At 32.5% G+C, this 16299-nt stretch overlaps 1 protein-coding gene across 2 annotated transcripts; it reads right to left on the bottom strand.

The window, feature by feature from the left end:
- Positions 1-827: 827 nt before the first annotated feature.
- LOC149741770 (protein bicaudal C homolog 1-B-like) lies at positions 828-14649 on the bottom strand. 2 transcript variants are annotated; one of them, XM_089892560.1, is made up of 24 exons: positions 13905-14649; positions 13346-13392; positions 13171-13240; positions 10380-10523; positions 9874-9968; positions 9591-9644; positions 9339-9524; positions 9042-9083; positions 8823-8927; positions 8056-8151; positions 7677-7820; positions 6863-7070; positions 6512-6660; positions 6091-6294; positions 5526-5918; positions 5393-5456; positions 4963-5067; positions 4550-4739; positions 4062-4173; positions 3558-3743; positions 3175-3379; positions 2744-3033; positions 2360-2459; positions 828-2284 (listed from the first exon to the last, which is right to left on the bottom strand). In XM_089892560.1, exons 1-24 carry the CDS (start codon positions 14506-14508, stop codon positions 2034-2036), a joined length of 4044 nt encoding a protein of 1347 aa, XP_089748686.1. In that variant the 5' UTR covers positions 14509-14649; the 3' UTR covers positions 828-2033. The 2 variants fall into 2 exon arrangements, with proteins under 2 accessions (XP_089748686.1, XP_089748678.1); XM_089892552.1 differs by having other exon boundaries at positions 5393-5462; positions 13905-14648.
- Positions 14650-16299: the final 1650 nt, after the last annotated feature.

Genomic DNA, 16299 nt, shown 5'->3' with positions numbered 1-16299 from the left:
TACTGTATATATTTATATATATATAGTAGGGTAAGGGAAGACGGGACACTTGTAGCACACATAATATCCAAATATCTTAAACGTCGTTTAAACCAGTGGTTCTCAACCGCCGGTCCGCCAAATATATATATTACAATTTTATATCTCAATTGCAAAATGAAAGATTTTAAAGTCTTGTCTATTGATTGAAGACATAAAACATCAAATTTTATACTGATTTAGAACTTCGCCAATTCTGTAATTTGCAACACCGAAACATAACATAGAGTTCATGGTCTAGGCTACTTTGGACGTAATTCGATTTTGGGTTAATTTTTGAAGGTCCACCAGTCCGCAAAACTTGTTTCGAAAATTACTGGTTCGCAAGCTAAAAAGGTTGAGAAACACAGGTTTAAACAATTAATAACGGTATGTGGCAGTCGTGACGAAACGGTTTTACAATTCTTTGTTTTCTACCAAAATAAAAGGTGTTCCATCTTCCCCACCCTACTATATAGTACAGTAAAGATGTTGCATTCGCTCAACACCGAGTTTTAATATTTAACAACAGAAACCTTCTTTCCCACGCACTTTGTTGGAGTGTGCGATTGCTGTCGAATAATAAAGTTCCATCTAAACAGTGTTATAAAGATAATAGCTGCCCACATAGCAAGGAAGTGATATTCATTTATTTTAAACTTTTATATTTGTTAATGCTTGGCAGCTTGGTAATAGGACAATCGTGACTGACCTGGCGTGTCACGCCACAATAAACAACCATATTCATCTAAAATTTCAAACCAATGGTAATCTAGAGTGTGTAACTTACTTTATCCTCGCGTGGCCGGAAAACGACAGTCGTTATAACACGGGTGTGCACCTCGCGCCAGCTTACGAGTTACCAAGTATGTTACTTTGTGGGTGATTATTATTTTTTTTTTTTGGATTTTTTTCATTTTTATGTATGGCTGATAATTTGGACAACCCATAAGTGACCACTGGGTTGGAGCAATTGTCGTTAAGTGTCTTGCTCAAGGACACATACGCCCACAATGGTAGCCTTGAACCCATTACCTCTGGGTTAGAGGCAGGCGCGCTAACCACTACGCCACGGCGCCGGACAAAAGTCAAACAGTCAGCATGAACTAAAACGCAAGGTATATCTTAACATTAATTTATAAGTTTATAACCAGCCAAAAAATCTCTTGACAAATTACTGATCTGAAAATAAACATTACGCAATATAAGAAATATGTAATCCCTTTTATGAACGAGTGGCACGTGACATAAAAACCTTAAGTTAATGAAGGTTCACAGGATTTCACTTAACCATCAAAAAGTAACGCATGTTAAAATATAATATAGCAATAAATAAGAGCATTTTCATTAGTGAAGCACGATTGTGGTTCGCAAATTACAAATTAATTGACATGAACTTCAAACAAACATATGTACTTGAAAAGTGTAAATGAAATCTGGTAGTGTAAATACGTACACAGCATCAATTGAGTTAGGAACAAGTTAATATGCAAAAAAAGCAACGAAGCAGAATTGACGTAACGATTCGTATCAAGGTTAGGTAATATTACCAGGTTGGCAACTGATTTGAAAAGGAACCATTAAGTGTTTTACAACGTGATGAAAAATTAAATAAATCGAAGAGAAGAGTTTTTTGGTTAAAAATTATAATAATGCAATTATTCAACGAGGTTATGCGCAGAAAGCTTAAGATATTTGTGCAAAACAAAAAGCAACATAAATGCAATCAGTACCGCAAGAAAATATACAACATTTACAATATGTTTACAAAATAACACACAGTTCATGAAAATTAGCACAGCACTAACTTTCAACACATACAAAACCTTATTAATCTTAATCATAATTAATCATATGAAATTCGTATTCCAATAGAAGTGATATGAACATCAATAAGAGTGAATTAAACTCAGGTAAACAATCATTAGTTACAAAAAACACAACTACCAGTTTTTAAATTAATAACAAACATAAACAACTAGGTAAATAATTTCATATCATATTACACTTCCCAATCACCAACGACCACTCTGACTAACAATACCCTTTGTGTTGTGAACTAATCTACTGTTTGAAAGCATGTTTGCTTGGTTTCCACGCAGGTGAGTTGAATCACGATTGCCACAATTTTGTAGCAAATTATCGAGTACTTGTTTACGTGAGTTATTGGGTAATACTTCAGGCGCTGGTTGCCTAGCAACACCACGTTCCACAGAGTTTGGATTGATGTTATTTGCATACAAGATGTTTCGATTTTTTTTTAGTTCTGTGACACAAATATTTGCATTTAATATCACTACATTAAAAATGTGCAGAGAAACCAAAATACAAATATTTTTACCTTCAATTGCCATCAGGATCTTTTTCTTTGGTCCAAATATTGTAATCCCAAGCTCTGTTAGGTCAGATTCAGTTAAAGTGAGGAAAGTTTGAAGATCAACCTGAAAGTTGATCAAAATTTAATGCAAATATAAACCTAACATGTTCGTTGTTTGAAGGAAACATATATCACCCATGGCACGCAGCTATATAAATGAAACAAAATCCCGCCGAAAGGTCTATTGGCGACTCCAAAAAAAACATAAGGGTTTCTTGGTAAGACACTGGACACTGGGCACTCATTGATAAATAGTGCTCTGAATCAGAAGCCAAAAATCTCCTCTCTTTAAGTTGTAGTCGATAGTTTAAAATTGATATTTTTGAACTAGTGGCTATGAATACATACCTCTTGTTTAGTAAAAACTTCACTATATTTTTCCAAGTTAAGATGACTAAGAAGGTCATGAAGCTCAATGCAGTTGGATTGTCCACCAAGATGCGTGTCGGTAAGTAAGGATAATGCTGCCTCAAGCGGTTGGTTGGCGATCACTCCTCCTGGAAGACGAGTTACTGAATCTCCTGGTGGATTGTTGGATGTTCTTTGTGGTCTGAATGTTGGTGGAGGAGTGGGATCATCATTTGGATGCGGGGGAGGGGGGATTGAATGGTTCATGTATTCTTTAGGAAGTGGGTCAACTAAAACATATAGTCAAATTTAGAACAAAGGATTATTTATTATGGCTAACAAAGAATCAAATACAAGCAATGAAAACATCAATAAACAATTAATAAAATTCTAATAACTGGACTCAGTTAACTTATAAGAACATTACATACAAGTAGAATGTTGTCTTCGCTTAGGAATAGCATTTGAAAGATCTCCCACTTTGGAATGTAAACTGTGCGATAGATTGTGATTGTTTCGTTCTCGCCATGATGACAAAGCAGAACTTCCTTTGCTTGAGTTGGCAAGTTGCTGACTCATACCAAGGTATCCCGCTTCCGCTGACTTTTCTTCTTCATATACTTGACCATCTTCACCCTGGATATAAAGTACAATTACTGAAGTTTTAAAATTTAACTAATATTGTGATTTGAACTATGACCCTGCTTATTTAAAATTCACTGTGAGTCAAATACATATCTTTGTTTGCTATGAAACATATTACACTAATTTTTTCTTGGATCGTATCATGAACATGTCATATAAAGGATCAAACCTCATAAGTTGTGGTTAGTTTAAGTTTGTATTTATCCTTCTCCTGCTTTAGTTGGTTGACCGGCATCGAATGAGAGAATCCAAGCCCAGACCAAGTGTCCGTTGGTTTACGAATCTCCGTTGCAACAGGTCGATGCTGCATCGCTTTGTAAGCTTCTTGTCGTCGAGTTTCATAATCATAGTCAGTCTAGTAAGGTAACAACGTTGGTTTTAACAAAACGTCACATCAAACCATGTATGTTGGTAAATGCAAGTTTCATACGAAGTTACCAACATTGGTGTGCCAGCTTTGTATTAATTTTCTCCTTCAATATTATTGCGGTTTTAGACAGTGTTATCAAATTATTTGGGTAATAGTAACTAAAGTTATGGAAAAAGTTTCAAATCTGAAAAAATCTAGACCTTAGGCACTTCTCACATTGGGGTTCGCAGAGAAAGACCAAATTAATAATTTTCATTAAAAGACTGAAGGTATTCAATCAACTGAAAATAAAAGAATATTCACCAGAGTTGAATGAGATGACATTGCTAGTTGCTCAAAACCAGGAGGGGGGGCCGGTGATTGAAAATACTTTTTCAACTCTCGAAGATCATCGTCATTGTTCGATTCAGCAGCACTTGTGGATGGTGAAGGTTTGTTGATTGATTTAATTTAATTATTCTTTAATATTAATAAAGTGAACTATAAAAAACAGTTGAATTTATTCTCATCAATATAATTTTTTAAATCATTGCTACCAATACTGTTAAAGGTTTAAGCAACAAAATGATTGAACAGAATGCAACAAAATTAGTGAAATAGTTGTTTTGGAACATGCCATGAATAGCAAACTTTTATAATTCCTTTTAACAGCCATCGACAATTTATTCATTGGGTGTAAATCACTGCCGAATGTGACTTTGTAATGTCGGTATGCAAATAAGTTGCCAGAAAAGCTTTATCAGTACTATACATGGTGGCAAAAGTTTCTATAGAAAATAAAAAATATTTACCTGATGTAAGCGTTCTTCACACCCTCCGATAAAGATGATCTTCCATCGATTGATCGATCATAGTTTGCGTGATCCGGATGCAAGTACTGCCCTCTTGTGGGAGAACCATGCATACGTGGTAGTGAGGAATGAAGATCAGCTGACGAGGATGACGAAGATGGACTTCGACGAGCAGCGTTTACTTGCTTCACTGTTGTCATATAGAAAAAATATTTAATTTTTTATTGTGAGAAACTTAATTAATAAAAATATGTTTATAAATACATATATAAGCTTATATATATGCATGGGTATTAAAAATTGTGACAACAAATAAAAAGGCAAACAGGAAAATGTAATTGTGTAATATTGAATACAATATAAGCACACCGTTACTCTAACTAATTTATAACATAAATAAAATTAAAACTGACCATAATTATCAGATGTTGATGGCTCAGATGGTTTGTCAGGTTTGCCGCTTATTGGAACATTTTGATCACTACCAGGTGAGGAGGTTTGTGAAGGGATTAAATTTCCTGTGCAATGTAGGAAATGGAAACAATACATTGAGAAGGTGTTAAGTTTTGCATCAATCTTACTTAAATTAACCTTTTTCTATAAAAGCATGCATGAAATTATACCAGAAGCACAGCATGATTTCTCACAAACATAATAACAGGGATTTTAGTTACATACATAACATAATATACTTGAAGGAGAAAATTAATACAAAGCTGGCATTATTCTTACAACCCTTCTTGGTAGAAATTAAAAATGTTATTTGTACCAGTTGCCTTACATAGAAAAAAACACCTAAACTAGAAAATGTAAAAACAAGACAATTGTTGTTGCAAAACTTACTTCTGTGACCGGAAGCTGAAAAAGTTTCTACGTCTAAGGAAGACCCACGAGTCTGCTTAAGTTTCTGAAACTTAATAATATTTTTAGATATTTATTTAGTTGGTATGTGAGATGGCAAAAATATTTTTATTACCTTTGTATTCACTTCATCTTGCGTGATGTTATCTGTGCTTATGCTGTGTCTGTGTAGAGATAAACTATTGGAGTTGCCTTTGTTGAACGAGTTGTTTGCCGACAGACTTCCCTCACGAAGATTTTGAACGTTTAGAATATGTCGTTGTAATCCACGTACATTGCTTGATATTTTAGCACTCTTGTTTTCATATGGGTAGTAGTTTGTAGTGTTAGGTAGACTTTCCTCAGACTCTGCCCAATTTTCGCTGACTACTACCGGGCTTCCATCTTGTTGATGAACGTCCACCCCTCCCCCATCCCTTGTGTATTGGTTTGGTTGTTCAAAACCACTGTATGGAGGATTCACATCATGAGAAGCAGACAGATTTTCTTTGATAAACTGACGAGCAACCTGAAGAAAAAATTCATGACGTATGAGGTGTGTGATTTGTTTATGTTTTAAATGAAAGCTTTTTTAAATAAAATTACCAACAACAAACATTTTATAAACTTTTTACATTCCCCATTGTTTAAGGAACATGGATATTAAAAAGATTCATACAAATGAAGGCTGAAGCAGTTACCTGCATATTCATGGCATTTGGTGATGCCAGTCGTTCACTGCTTTCCTGTCTGTGTTGCAGAGTTGGTGGAGAACCCGCAACACTGCTAGCTCGACTTGCATTTGCTGAAGCAATAACTGCAGCAGTGAGTTGTTGTTGAGCAGTTAGTTGAGCTTGCAACATCATGTGTTGTTGTTGTTGGGCTTGAATTGCAGCAACAGTCGCCTAAAATTAATTAAAGTTAATTATGACTGCTATAATTGCTCACAGTAAAAGTAATGCTTAATTTTCAACAATTATAACTAAAAAGATACTAACAAGCATTTAGAACTGTACAAATCATAGCTAAAAAAATGCAAGTTTTTGTTTGGTAATAAGAATTCAACGTTCTTCTTTAACACTGAATTGTCAGCAGTAGATACACATAACTCCCAATGTCTACCTGTTGAGTCATAGGGTAGGGGCTTTGTGCAGGGCTTGGCATGCGATTATGGGACCAACTTTGCATCATAGGTGGAACGTTTGGTGTGCCGGTGCGACTGATTGGGCTCATTGCCCCATTAACCAATGTCATATTTGGTTGCAAAATACCTGGTGATAATACTATTGTAGTTGGCTGATCATCTAATATAGTAATTGCTTACAGAACAGATAGGTATAACAATATGTTATATGTGTTGAAGTTTTCTGGGGCTAATGGGAATTGGTAGCTTTAAACGAATGTCTATACACATATTTTATTATAATCAAATTAATCATGTCAGATGCAATAATCGAAAAAAATGTCATATACCAATATACTGAGGTTGAACATGAGATGAAGGGGCATGAGTAAGTCGAATCAGAGGTGTTGATGTGACAGCAGGAGCTTGTTGTATTTGGATTGGTTGTGGTGATACAGGAGGTGAAGGTTGTAATCCCGTGGATGGCAGGTTGAGTAGCTGTCGACGAGCTTCGAACATTTTGTGGATGTTTCTTTCAACACTTTTCACAATTACCGACTGAAAAAACGAAGAAATAGAGTATTTATTATTAATTTCCTATTTTAGTATTTTTCGTTTTAAATTTATATACTATTACTTCAGAGATAAATTGTGGTATTTTCTGCCTATTTACAAACACACAAACTGCAGTATTGGAACCGAATCTCAATGTTACCACCAGCTATTTCATTTTAACAAGATAATATTTTTAATTTGTGGTAAATATATATACATATAAATTAAATATACCTGCAAAGAGTTATTACTACTGAAGGTGATTAAAAGTTTTACCACTAGGAAATTTATACATAATATAATAAAAGTAAGTAGACATGTTAAACATGTGAGTCACACAACATTGGGAAAAACACATTATATTTTCTCTTTTGTAAGTGAATAGGCAATAGCATACAAAGTCAACCACCTATAACCAAGCAAACATGTCATTTCCTCCTTATAATATGCAGTTGAATGTAATTTAATTCAATTCAGAATAAACCACATACTAAATTATCATGCAATTGAAAAAACGGATTTAGTAGGAAACTAATAGGATTTTCTATTTTCAACTTTTCCGAGTTCTACAGAACTTAGGCAGAATAAAGTAGATGAACGGATTCTTACTTTACTTGGTTGTTTAGGTTTCATTTTAATGCTGATAAAAACATCGAGTAATTCCATAAGCTGACTGTTCTTTATTGCTTCTTCTGTAGCTGATTGACTTTCATCTTGTTTCATATCAAACATAAGCACAAGGGGAAGACAACCCTATATTTCAAAATAGAAAAAACATTAATCAAATAATTTTGTGTAACAATGTTATTCAGATCACCTTCCTAAGGTCAGAAAGTCAGTACTTCATACTGGTACCCATAATAAATATGCCACAAGAGGTCTATTGAATTCAAAATAAGCGTGACAACAACTGTTGATACAATCAACAAACTATTTTTGGTTTCCAGTAGTTTCCATTAAATCAAACGAGCAGAAGAAACATAAATACCATCAGTCTTCCTCGTGACATCACTACAGCTTCAATTGATCCAGTGATGAAGATGGTGCTCTTCTTTGGTAATGAGTTTGGATCCGGAAATCGAATCTATGGATAAAAAATAATCTCTAAACAACATTTCAACTTATTATGGTAAATTAGGAAAGGCTTTAAGTGCTTTTAACAAGAGAACAATTTACAATGATAACAAACCAAGTACTGAACACATTCGTCATTTGTTGGTTTAATAATATTAACATCGACCTTAAGTTGTTGTGAAACACAGGTTAGCTTGGAATCTGCAAACTCAGATTAAATTCAACAGAATTGTGAGATACCACATACCTGACATACTACGATTTCTATTGTTTAAAGATTACAACATTTAGTATACCAAGGAACTGCTTCCACCAACCAAAAATAACATTGGTAAATGGATACAAACAATTTATAAAAAAATTAGTTCTTAAATCACGTTTAGTTTAAATGACAAATATGAATAACAATTGAAATTAAATGTTTAAAAATGTAATAATGACAATGTTAACATATACGAAGAATAAGGGTTTAAAATACGTAAATATAAACTCCCGTTATAACCTTAATACCAAGTTATTTCAAACTATTTCTGTAAAAACAATATCTTGGTTGCCTGGGGCATTTCATGACTGAAAATATGTAATCAAGTAAATAAAGAAAGTAATCCTTGAGGTGATAATCACACTGCATGGTGGCTCCGGTATAATAACATGCTTATGGGAATAGTTATATATGATTACCTGAGCTCCAGTCTTGTGCATAATATCTTTTACATTAGCGGCGTCTTTTCCAAGCATATACAAATGTTGTTGAGGTGCAACTTCAATTTGTGATGAAACTGGTACCTGCAAAATAGGGAATTGAACTTAATATTCTGTTATAATATATTAGACATAAAAAAAACTCTAACAAAAATTAAGTTTCATATTAAATAATATTTCAATTACCAGAGAACTTACCACACCACCTGTCAAATGTCGCATAAGTTTGTTTGCTCCTTCCTAATAAAATAAAGAAATGTTATTTACCAGCATAAATATTAAAAAAGGGTATATTTTTGTGATCTTTACACTACTTTAATGTTAGGAATTAGGAGAACAGCATGAATAAGATAATAGAATAAAAAATTTGCTACAAGAGCAACTTAACTTTAAATTATATCAATATGCATATAAACTATATCAATGTAATAAAAAAAGCTAATGCAACCAGCTTTAACTTCACAAATAATTTTAATTTTAAACCACACAACTTACTATGAGACCCGAGACATTATCATTAGAGCCACGTATCGTGCAAGTTGTGCAGTAAACTTTTGCTCTTTGTTTAAATTGAACGCTGATATTATACGTGAGCACAATTTGTTGAATAGGTGGTGAATTAGGATCAGGAAGCGCACCAGACAATGATATATCGAAGTTGATAATAATTGGAAGGAGATCCTGTTATAATATATTGTTTAAAATAAACAGTGGAATATATTGATGATTATTCAACTTTCAACATACTCTTATCTTGGAACGAGCAACTTCAACACCCATCGGTTGTCCAGCAATAGAAACCTATTAATAACATAAATGATGTTCTACATTTGCACACAAGTACTATTCATACAATGTTGCAGCTTTAAAAATTTATAATAATACAAGTTATACAACCAAGAATAAAAGTTTCAGCAACAAAACAAAGTGTAAATTTAATGTAATACAAATTAAAATGCAACTTATTAATAGAGAACTTGTTTTAACAAAGAGTCACCAACATCATCAAATAATAAGAAATTGTAATTACTTGGTTGCTTTTCTCAGCAGAACTATTTCTATTTGAATCTGGAAAATGTATGTGACATCCAGTCTCTTCCATCACTCGCTTTATATTGTTACCACCTGCATTTAAATATTAAAACATTGGTTTAATACCAACATCTTATAAGCCTTTTACCAAAATATCTTGTTGCTCAAATAAAGAACATATAGAAAAATTTAATCTGTTACAGTAATTCATTAGGCATTTAATATAATATTTTCAAAAATATAACTGCATAAAATTGAATAATCAAAATGTAATTTGTCAAGTCGTAATACGGCTCTAATCAACCAAGGGCTTGCTGATATATAGATCGGTCAAGCAACAGTTTACTAGTGACTTCACAAAAATAAAACCTGGTTTACATTTAATCGGTACAATTTATTGTATTTTCCTGACTTAGTGACAAATAAATAATCAAACTTCAGTTGAATGAAGTAGAAATAATTAAGATGTTTCACCAGTTGCACCAAATGGTAACTTGTATTTACCTTTCCCAATCACATGAGAATGTTCAGTATGAGAAACATCCATTTTCAAAGTGACTCGCGTACATTTTGTATCTAGAACCTGCATTACCATTTCTTTTGCTGTTGAAACGTTTTCTTGTTTGCCACAAACTTTAATGTGAGGATCTATAAGATATGAAATAAATTGACCTACAATGCAGTAACCAGCGTAATCAACTTTTTTTTATTTCAATTTTTGTCTATCAGTACGAGTATAAACTATACTACATCACGCACTAACGCAGTGTTAGTTCAATACTTGCCAAGTTATCATGGGTCAGTTGATGTGACAACATACAATAAAAAAAATAATGGAATGCACTGGTCATTTTTTAAAAAAATTGATCTTGAATAAAAAATGAACAGATACGTATCCTTAAATTTATAGAAATATGAAAATTTAGACAAGCTTTATTCAAGCATGACAAAAGCAAATTAAAATACAACTCAGTTTGTTGACACGTCTCATTTCAATTCATTCAAGTTAAACCATCTATTCATAACACTTGTAGCAGAAATGAGTAAAAAGGTTTTTATTTGACTCAGTCAGTGAGACCTTATAATAACAGAAAATGATTCAGATAATAATAATACAATGTGTAATATATAGGCTTGGCCTATATTGTAAATTGGTATATAAAATGTTGTTGAACTAATATATAGTGTAAAAAAACATCCAAACTTTTAACCAAGAACTTATACCACGTAAGAATAAAACACAATAAACCAAGGATGGAAATGAACTGCAATGTTATTGCTACAGAGTGCTTAAGTGCACTTCATTTTCAACATTTCATCATTGCCGAAGTTAATATCCACTATTGCGACACACGAGAGGAACTAAGAGCACTTAAAACTTCTGAATTATTTCTCCGATTGGTAAGCTTAACACTTCTTCAATACATAACAAAATTGTTTCATAATGCTAAAAATACATAAATAAATTACATAATACTCTTAATATAATTAGTCTAAACTATAATTAGTAATACACGCAACACCAGAGTTATAGTAAATAAATAAGTCAGTTAAATATCGTCTTAAAAATGTAAGCGAGCCATCATACAATACGTAATCGTGCTCGTGCACAAAGTAAATGAAAAAAGATAAACATCCATATTATATATATGTAATACTTTTATTATAACATTATCAACACGATCATATTAAGTAGCAAAATTAAATGTTCTACTACAGACCACAGTCAAATAAACAATAACATTATAGAAGTTTTCTATGAAATAATAAACAAACAATCTAAATAACTTTATCAGTGAGTTTAGACAACTAAATGATACTTTACAGAAACAATGCATCAAAGTAAGTAACAATGCTAGATAGTCATGAACTCCTGACCATATGTGGGCGTATAACCAGGTCATTAATTACATTAATTATCTATCTTTACAAAAAAGCTTACTGTAGTAACATAACATTTACATTTTTTTTCATCTTTACAAGTATGAATGTGTGAAACAACACTAAAATAGAAAAGTGGGTCTGCAGTTGGATGAATTGATATCGTGTGTATTAGAGGACAGATATAATATTGTATCGACTGTTTATGAGAACTTGATACCCTCGTTGTGAACACAATAACCCAATTGAAATATCGCGGTGTCATTCATTACAATTATATATTGCTTACAATATTTTCAACACCTGTTCCTAATCTAAAACTGGAAATAAATTAACAGAAATAATACACTAATGTCTAGTTAATGTTATAAATAACACAAGAGAAAATTGTATTGAAGGTTCTTCCTAATATATATTTTCATTTATATCATAGGTACTCCAAATATGTCTGAAAGAATGAACCATAGAAAAATAATAAAAGTCTAATACAAAATAAAAGAATGTGTATGTAAGCTTAACAATGGTGTTTGATTTGAACCGCTAACACTTAAATCTTGTCCATTATGTCAAACTTCCTAACACCTTTCACTTCAAACAAAGCATACTTTCTTTGTTTTGAAAATGATCAAGATACCACCAATTGTCCAGGTGGCCACCATCAAACAAAGCACTTTACCATGGGATGAATAACAACTTTAATCGGATGACAGACTAAAGTTGTTAAAACTAAAATTGCCAAGGGGCAAAGCTTACAGCTTTAATGGGAAAAAGTTCAATAATAAAGCTTTATGAACTTAAAAAACGATTCCAGTGTGCCAAACATTAGCTTCTGGCTTACAATACAATAGGCTAAGGCTATATACATTACTGATTTACCAATCACATGTTTAACTACAAAACAAAACTTTCACCAGTTAAGTATACACAATAAAATACAACCATTGATGCCCACTTTACTCTACATCTGTGCAGCTAAGCGTTAAAGCATATATATATATATAGTATGATATGATTATATAAAGTATAAAGTAAACATATAAAGTTGCAGAAGAACAATGACATTTTTGAAAGTTATCATAATTGAAATCTTAGTTAAACAGCCAAGGGGCATTACTTCTGCAATAATGCTGAACATTTGACAGATCATTATAAATTAACTCTTTTGGTTTAAAAATTAAAACATTCTAATATTAATAATGATAACAATAAAATGAATATGTAAAAACAGAATCTGGGTATATTTATTTATTCTTTAGTAATTTAGTTATTCAAGAACTTTATTGATGATAATAATATATGTTAGTTAGCAGTGTAAACATTTTTTTCGTCCATATATATATGCACATCATTGTTTCAAGCGCTCATAATAATTTATAGAAAATTTTCTAAAAAGTGAGAATAAATTGGAGCTTACCCTTTCTTGATTTGGCACCAATCTTTAACTTTGATGGCCAAGTTATTTGTGTATTAGTGGCTTCCATAATCTAAAGATCAAGAAAATACTTGACATTGTTGTTCATTTTTAATTGTCGAACTAATCTTAAAACAAACATGGTAGTTTTATAAATCTTTTATTTTATTTTTCTTACCTGGTTAAAAAACTCCTCTCCACCTTGCCCTTTTCCACTGACAGCAGCTAAGAAGTAAATATAAACAATATTAGAAACTTAAAGATTAATCTATTAAAAAGGTTTATTTCAATAGGCTGATGCCAAACAAAAAGTTTTTTTAAAACATCATTTAGGTAATATTACGCTTGACTAGTGTAATTAGTAGATTATATAAAACATACAGCTACGTGCAGCTAAATTATTTATATAACTTATATTCCATATTATTTATAAGATATTCTGTTCTTTTATTTCCAATAATAGTTTAATCAGTTATTATTTTAAACTGTGATTCTTCACCGGGCATGAAATTGTCTGCATAACAATAAATAATGACAACCACAGCATAATGTCCAATTTTGATTAATATAAAGGACAAGGACCACATTATCCAATATTAAATATGAAAACTAGGCAAATATATTGTCTTTACATTATGTTGTGGTTATTGTTTTACAATTTTAATTAAAGAGAGTTTTCTAAATGGCATCTGAAGAGTGGATGGTGGGTGAAGAAAACAAATATATAATTTACAAACCTTGCAACATTTGTTCCAACTTTCTCCTGTCAACTCGAAAGCGCTCCTCTGTCCACTCCGGATCCCTTTGTTCTTCCTCTCCATCCAACACTTCAGATGATGCTACTATTGACTCCTTGTCATTTAACATGGAGTCTTGTTTCTTGACATCGGTTGTGTCTGAACTTGTATTCGACTCATCTATGCTTTGTACCATCCCACTTTTATACAATGTTAAGTTTTCATTTTCACACTTTAATATATTCGATTCAACTGAAGGTTTCTGAGGTGATGTACTCACAGTTGCATGAGTGTCGTTGATATCATGCGTGGTGTTTAAGCGTTCCAGATCATTAACAGTTCCACTGTTTGGATCTAAAACAATCGTTTGATTGCTGTCGATACTGTTGACTTTATATACACGTGATTCAATGTTACAGTTATTGTTACTGTTGTTGTTGCTGTGATTAGTTGCAGAAAGCTGTGCGTTATTTACATTAAATAAAACGCTGTCATCCGCAGTTGTTGCTTCAGCAGCAGTGGTCAAAGAAGGACTATCTTGTGATATCAAATCCCCGCTCCAACTTGCTGCCCCGTCAAATTGCCCATTCGAGTTCACCGCCATTAGAATATAGCTGTGTCAACTAGCGTACTTGCTTACTGTTTGTCTTGTGTCGATTGTCATCATCGATGGTGCAAAAAGTACCTACTAACGAAAAAAATAAATATTCAATGCGCCTTTGCGGTAATCATATACAAATATACAAAAAAAGTAACCGCTGTGAGCCGCTCGTAAGTTAAGTATCGGTTGTCTATGCAGCAAGGTTATTTTGGCTTGCAGTCCATAGAATTAACAAGTCAAGCAACTAGCTTTTCGATTGTGGGCGATAAAAGTGTGCTGGCGATAAGAGGGAGCAAATATGGGCCGATGTGTAGGAATTTACAGAAATAAAAATAAAAAAGAATAGAACCCGCATCTCCAATGTCGGTAAAGGAGAGAGCTGATACACTCTCTTTCAACGCGAGGCGGCCCCGCTTACTAATGTAATCAATGACACCCAGGGCGTTTTATGCAGTTTTTCTTCGTTTTTTTTTTTGACATTACAAGGAAAAATAACTAGTTCCAAATATATATATATATGTTTCTAACAAACCGATTGTTTAAATGTTTTTAATTAAATTTATTAAATAATCAAAGTTCCTAAACAGGCACTAAACTGTAAATGCTAACCTACCAAATAACTAAACTGGCCTAATTAACTTGAAAAGTTGGTGCAGTTTTTGAAATAAACAGCTAAAACCTCCTGACAATGGAGACCAAGCGAAATGAGACGGAGTTGGTGGTCTCGTGAATATAGAAAACGAATGTACCACTTTTTTTGAGCACGTTAGTGGTAATGTAGATTCTTTTTCGTCAAACAGTTGTAGTTGTTGTTGTTGTTTTTTAGATGACTTTTTTCGCACTTATCTCAATTTTTAATTTTAGTGTTTATTCTTTAATCTCTTAATTGAAATTAAATCATAAAATGTATTTATAATTTTTAGGCTAAATTTTCAGAATTGAAACCGCATAACTACCTTCTCGGTAACTACAGTTCGGATGTTGTATCCAGAAATGAGACACGCTTGTGAGAATTCGTATGAGAAACGCCCTCTATAATATAGAGGAAGCCATATATAGCGGGCATTCAAAATTAGCACCTTACTATTTCGCATTTTTTTACATGTTCAAATTATACACTGTTTCTATTTTACATATATATTTTTATTATTTAAAAACAGTAATTAGCTTTGACGCGCGTCTTATAAAATCGATATAATATACTGTCGAATAGTTCTGTAACATTATTTTCCTGATTATCAATACTTGGGGATTCGTAGAGTTAAAATTTTAAAAAAAGTCCCGTTTGAAAAAGTGTCCCATCTTTCCCCACCCTTATTTATACCTTATTACCATTTATCGTATTTAAAACGTTATTTTTAGTTAAACATCATATGAATGTTAATTACTTGAATATTAGCGTAGACGAAAAACGACAGTGGTTTTTAACTTTTAACACGTGTGTTATGTTTTATACACCTCCTGCCAGCTTACGAGTTGTGTAGTACAATGGGGGAAGATGGGACACTTAAGTACATGTTGCCAAATATTCCCAAAATCAAAATAAATGACGGTTTGTGGGCAATATACCACTAATTAGTACCATTATTCCTTTGTTAATTGACACCATTTTAATAAACTATAACAAAACACACGAGAAGTTATTTAGCGATCCGCACAACAGGTGAAATTTTACAAATTTGAAAACACACAGGATAAGATGGGACAGTTTAAAATCACTGTTAATTTTGATTATTGATTGTATTTATAAATAGGAATATACGTAAATAACACGAAATAATACTGTAGACTTTG

The sequence above is a fragment of the Ciona robusta genome, chromosome 1 (assembly GCF_009617815.1).
Source record: "Ciona robusta chromosome 1, ASM961781v2".
Lineage (NCBI taxonomy): Eukaryota > Metazoa > Chordata > Ascidiacea > Phlebobranchia > Cionidae > Ciona > Ciona robusta.
This window is presented reverse-complemented; position numbering and strand designations above follow the sequence as displayed.

Excerpts from the sequence above, each read along its gene's own strand:
- LOC149741770 (XM_089892552.1), bottom strand. The coding sequence starts at position 14,508 with ATGGCGGTGAACTCGAATGGGCAATTTGACGGGGCAGCAAGTTGGAGC. Across the intron at positions 13,241-13,345 it reads GAGAGGAGTTTTTTAACCAG|ATTATGGAAGCCACTAATAC; the intron begins GTAAGAAAAATA and ends CTTGATCTTTAG. Across the intron at positions 6,295-6,511 it reads CCTACCCTATGACTCAACAG|GCGACTGTTGCTGCAATTCA; the intron begins GTAGACATTGGG and ends AATTAATTTTAG.